Genomic DNA, 5,591 nt, shown 5'->3' on the forward strand with positions numbered 1-5,591 from the left:
ACAGTTATCTCTGGGTTTTGAGATTTCACATCTTTTTATTTCTTTTTTTTAATTTCCATTTTTCCAGTTTTCTCAAGTTCATTTATTTCCTTCGTATAAGAACAACTATTCTTTACAAGAAGGAAGATGGAGGCAGGAAGTTCAGACAGCAAGAGGCAACTCAGCCATGACCACAAATCTTCCAGGTTACAAAGTTGCAAAGGCTCTGGATCAATTCAAGAGAAAGGCTGGACCAAATGCAAATGGCGTCCAGAGCCCTCATGCATCACCAGCCTCCTTTCTTATGCAGCTATTTCTATATTTTTCACACTGGTCACAGGTATCATTCTTATTGTGGAACATACTCTGCTTTTTCTGCTATGCTCTTTCCTCATGCATTGCCTGTTTGGATTGCCTGTCAAGGGCTGCCCTGTCCAGTGTCCAGTGATCCATTCCTACCCCCAAGGCTTCTAGGAAGCTCTGTGCTTCCTTCCCCAATGCCTCCTGCTGAGGTTTGACTCTGATTTACCCTGAATATTGGGCCTCCGGGGCCTGCTCCTCCCAGCACACAATGCCTCAGTGCCTTCTCTCTCCTACATAGCTACCCTACCCACTCCCGAAGCCCTCCTACCTGCTTCTCAAAAGAGGCACGAGCCACAAAAGAAGATGTTACATCTCTCTTCCTTTTCTCTTCTTTCTGAGGTGGGTCAAAGGGGATATATGTGGCAGGGAAGCAGGCATCTGGCATCCTGCTGTAGTACAGCTAGATCGTCCACTATTGCTGCTCCGTTCCTGCAGGAATCCAGGGACGATGTCAGGAAGAGATGCGTATGCTTAGCAAAAACATGTCCTAGATTGTCCCAGGAGCATGCAGGATAGATAACTCCAGAGCCTGTGCCAAGAACCTCCAACCATCTTGGGGGGTAGAATACCCTGGAGACTTTACTGTGTCTCAGATATCACAGATCACACCGTAGTCTCTGGGAAAGAGTTTATGTCAGATGCCTATTCATATATGCTACAGCACAGCGATGAAGGCCACCAGAGCACATAGGGAGGACCAGGTCACTTTTGTAGGATTAGGAAATAGGGGAGTTCAAGGTGGTCCGTTGGTCAGGCCTAGAACTGTCCTATACCATTCTCTAGGGTTGGAAAGTCTGCTACAAGGGATCCCACAAGACTACTTGCTCACTGACTTCTCCCTTGCTGGATGTCTAGATGAAAATAACTTTGGGGCCCCCATGAGATGGAACAGCATTTCTCCCTATGTACTCTGTCAGAGTGCTCCAAAAAAGATAAGCATTCCATGTCAGAAGATTCTCAGCACAGCCACCTATGCCTAAAATATTATCTTTGTCCTACTACAAAGGGGTAGTCTCTGCTTCATGAACTAGTACAGACCTGCTTCCTCTGTTGAGAAAGTCTTACTATCTAGAAGCCTCTAATGGCCTTATCATTTTCTTCGTAAAAAATTGGGGTGAATCTTCAGGTAACGGGTCACCTTGTCAAGACACTTAAAACACTTCCACACTAAAATAATATAATTCTGTCCAAAGAGTAACGTCTGATTTACTTCTGTCTTCTAAGTAGTCACAGATCTATCATTGAGTTCTATATTTTTATTTATGACTAACCAAGTTAAGCTTTTCTGAACATTTGTTCTTGGGGAAGGGAGAAATGATAGGCTTTCCAGGTGTGTTATACAGTGGCTACAGTGGGAAGGCTAGAGGTGGATATTCACTTCACAGATCATCTTTATATCTTGATTACTTTGCTCTGGTGATTGTTCTAGAGGGGAACATCCTGAGGCAATATCTCAAAGCATCATTCTAAGGATACACACACCAGGAGGAAAAATGGCCAAGTATCTTCCAGTATTCTGCTCACTTTTGTTCTTCATCTTGATACATTGGGCATTATCTTCTGGTGAGTAATTTGACTGGTTCTGGCAGTTATGTATGGTTGATTTATGAGCTTGATATTGTAATCCAAAAGAATGCTTTAGAATTATTTTCTGTTTATTTATGTAAGAGTATCATTTTACTATATGTATCTGTATCTATAGAGAGAAAGCCAATGGAGTGTGGTCCCAAGAAAAGACTCTGAGACAAGTGTAAGGGCCTTTGTTTCCCATCTATTAGTACAGATTATAAAACTTAACTCATGGGGACCAGAGGGCTTGGGGGCTTCAGTGAGGTATGATGTTAAAGTGATTGGTAATATGTCCGCAGCACATCTCAAAGACTCAAAACTTTTAAAAATACTTTGCCATGAATTTGAATTGGTGTTACCTTTTTTGTCCTCTTTTAGAGAAGAGTCCTATAGGGAGTTTTAAAGATACCTAGCCTTAAGAACTGAAGAGCTTGAATTTTCATGTATTACCAGAAATTCCTGGGCATTAGCAAGAGTCTTTTCCCTCTGTAAAATACAGAGATTGGGCTAATGATCTCTTTAAAGTTCCAGCATTTCTTAAAGTTTTTTTTTTACATATTGACTACTGGTCCTGAATCCTCTCAAGCCCAAGCTAGCTACTATTAATCAAAAACGTATTTGGTATACTGGACTGGCAACATTTATGAGAGCAGTGATTGCTTACTGATTATCAATCAGGAGTAGAAGAGTTATTCTACATTTTTGTGGGGGAGGAAATGAATGCATGTATAGATAAAACCATGTTTTCATATTGCAAGCTTCCTTGGTAATAAATTAGAATTCTTTAATTCTGCCAACAGATTAAGCTAGGATTCACCAGATATTATACTCTGCAACTATTTTCAATTATGTCTTAGTTTCAGGCCGTCGAAACTGGTGGCCACCACATGGAACTGTTAAGGTACTCTTCCACTCTATTTCTCAGGATTGACAGTCTAATCTGAGTTTTCTTTAGAATTACTGTGTTATAACCTTATTTCAGGAATGGCATCTTGGCATTCTACAGAGTCCACTCACATGAACGGGCAGGTACACTGCAGGTACAAGAGTCCCGAGTAGAGTGTCCAAACTGAGAACCACACCAAGATTTGATCGTTTGACAACCAGAGAACCCTCCCTACTGCCTAGGATATATTTTTGAGCACCAACAATTTCCAGGAGAACAGAGGAAGTGGGGGGATTAATTGGGTGACAGATATACAAGAGGTAGATGATGGGGCCTGGCCATGCTGGTGGTGTTGCATATGGAAAGAAAGAGAAGAGTTTCTAAGCTCAAATATGATCCCTCGTTCTCTACACATTCAGCCAAAACTCCCTCCCACCTTGTATCAGAGGCATGTTATCAATCTGTCTCAGATATTCATAGAGCCCCCAGAACTCAAGTTCCAGCAACCCTGAGTCACTGCTTCAAGCTGCCATTGACACCAGCATCATGAGCCGACAGGGGTTCGCGTCCCTGATGAGACATGTCTCTTTGTTTTTCGTTTTCTCTACAAAGTCAAGGCATTATGCTAACTGCTTTCACATTTCACAACTTTGAGAAAATAATTGACTTGGGGATTTTGAAAATGGATAAAAAATGGTAAGTATTTTAAATCAAAGCATATGGATTTCAGAGAAGCCCCTTTCCAATTATGGGCTTTCAGGGCTTTTTGCCCAGTTGGCACAGAAAATCCCTAAGACTATTCTCATGTCTAATATTCTGGAAATAAAGGAGATTGAGAAAGAAGCTATATTCCCCAATATATGCTGTTTATCCACTCTTCTTTGTCTACTTTGTAGAGTAGCAGGCCTCTGTGCCCAGTTACTGTCAGGAAGCCCCTCACAATAAGGGCATCGTGGTTGTCAGATGGAAGAACATCAATTGTCCTTCCTACACTGGTTTGTGGAGGGGCAGCTGTAAGAGCTTTGTGTGATTGTGGTGGGATCCTGACTGTGTTTAGATTTTCCTAATCAAGTCCAGCGGTTATCTACCTGTCTGTGAGAGCAATTGTAACCATTATTATTTTTTTCAACTGAATTTCAGGTGAAATGTCCGTATAAGAAAGTAGACTTGAGTTGGTTCACTGGAACAGTGAACCCCTGCCCTGATTTATATCAACCCATCTGTGGCACTGATTTTGTAACCTATGAAAACCCCTGCATCTTCTGTATTGAGAGCATGTGAGTACTGTTTGGGGGAGAAAGAAGAGAACAAAGACAAGCTTAGTCCACAGCAGTTACTACGTGACTCTTCTACCAAGTGCATCCGCCTCAAAGTCAGGAATTTGTTTCAGTTTGCACAGATGCTAATCAGTCTCCACTCAGAAAAGCATGTGGTAATAATAGAAAGCCCGCTGGGGTAGAAAGCAGACTCCCTGTACTCTGTGCTGTTTCAGGTCCTTCTGGCTTGCCTTCTCCCAGATACCTTCAATCTCTTACATGCCTGAAACTCTGAGCTAGGATGAGGTGACTGCAGGTTTGGATCCTTTTGCTAAGAATCGGTGTTTAGGTTTTTAGACATATAGGACATGATTACCAGTGATTAGACACTGAGATCTCACAAAACTATGGCTTCAGATTGATCTCTGTGTAAGCCGGTACAGCTCACAGGGAGTAAAATTCTCCTCTTGGCATCAGACTGGAGCCCTCAACCCAACAATCATTTTGTAATTTTGTAAAAGGAGCAATGACAGGAATGTGTAAACCCCACATCATCCCCAGTCATGAGGAATTGGGCCAAAGCATGAGAGTGTTAACAGAATAAGATGAGGATTGATGGGTCTTGTAGATCACACTCTCAGACCTGATTGAAAAATTTATTTACAAAGAGATTGTAGCATAGGTCACAATATCTTCCGTAGCATCTTAGAATCATTGAAGGGTAACCGGGCAGGAAATCCAATAACCTGGCTTTTATTTGTCGTCCCTTTCCTTCATGCTCTGACTCTTAGTTTCCTTAAATATAAAACAAGGATGATAGATAAAATAATTTTTAAAAGTTTTTGTAGTTCTGACATTTTATTCATGAAATGTTGATTCTGATTCTTTCCTTTAGGAAGTCTCATGGGAAAATTAGGTTTCAAAATGATGGAAAATGCTGAGTGGACTTGGATGCCAGAGAATATTTTTTTCTTTCCATCATGACAATCCTTCTCTTGCAATTCATCCCTACTAACATGTGATAGTGACAGAGACCTGCCCCTGCTGAGCTTGTATCAGATAACTGAAGGTTCCTTAGACCTCTTCCCTCCCTAATAAATAAACTTTTCTGAAAGCCTGATTTATCCTTGGTCCAAGAATCTGTGTCTCAGTTCTCAGAAGTAGAACAAAATGAACATTTGAGCCAAAAGTCAAAGACAAATATTGAGATTCATCAGCCTCTTGATACTGGGAACAGTGTAGTAATCTATGGTACAAATGCTCCAAGTTGTTTTCCAAGGAACACAAGAGAAATTTCTTCTATATTCCTATGGCATTTCTTAAAAAACAGTTATTAGGAACTAAGGAGCATCATGTTCTTCCCAGCCATTTGTGTCGCCCACTTACTGCAAACCTCTCTGTTGAACTCAGCATTCAGACAGAGGCATTTACACACCTCTGGCACTTACACACACCCAACCCACAAGCCCCACTCTTCTCCATAGGAGGCCTATGTCAGTAGTGTCCATGAATATCCCACTGTTTTTTTTTTTTAATTC

General features: G+C 41.4%; 1 protein-coding gene across 1 annotated transcript; it reads left to right on the forward strand.

Annotated features, from left to right (window-relative positions):
• The first annotated feature begins 1,835 nt into the window (after positions 1 to 1,835).
• Positions 1,836 to 4,994, forward strand: SPINK14 (serine peptidase inhibitor Kazal type 14 (putative)). Its single transcript, XM_025982984.1, has 4 exons — positions 1,836 to 1,905; positions 2,769 to 2,812; positions 3,938 to 4,074; positions 4,949 to 4,994. Exons 1-4 carry the CDS (start codon positions 1,836 to 1,838, stop codon positions 4,992 to 4,994), a joined length of 297 nt encoding a protein of 98 aa, XP_025838769.1.
• The last annotated feature ends 597 nt before the right edge of the window (positions 4,995 to 5,591 follow it).

Source organism: Vulpes vulpes, chromosome 2, assembly GCF_048418805.1.
Source record: "Vulpes vulpes isolate BD-2025 chromosome 2, VulVul3, whole genome shotgun sequence".
In the NCBI taxonomy this organism is placed as follows: Eukaryota; Metazoa; Chordata; class Mammalia; order Carnivora; family Canidae; genus Vulpes; species Vulpes vulpes.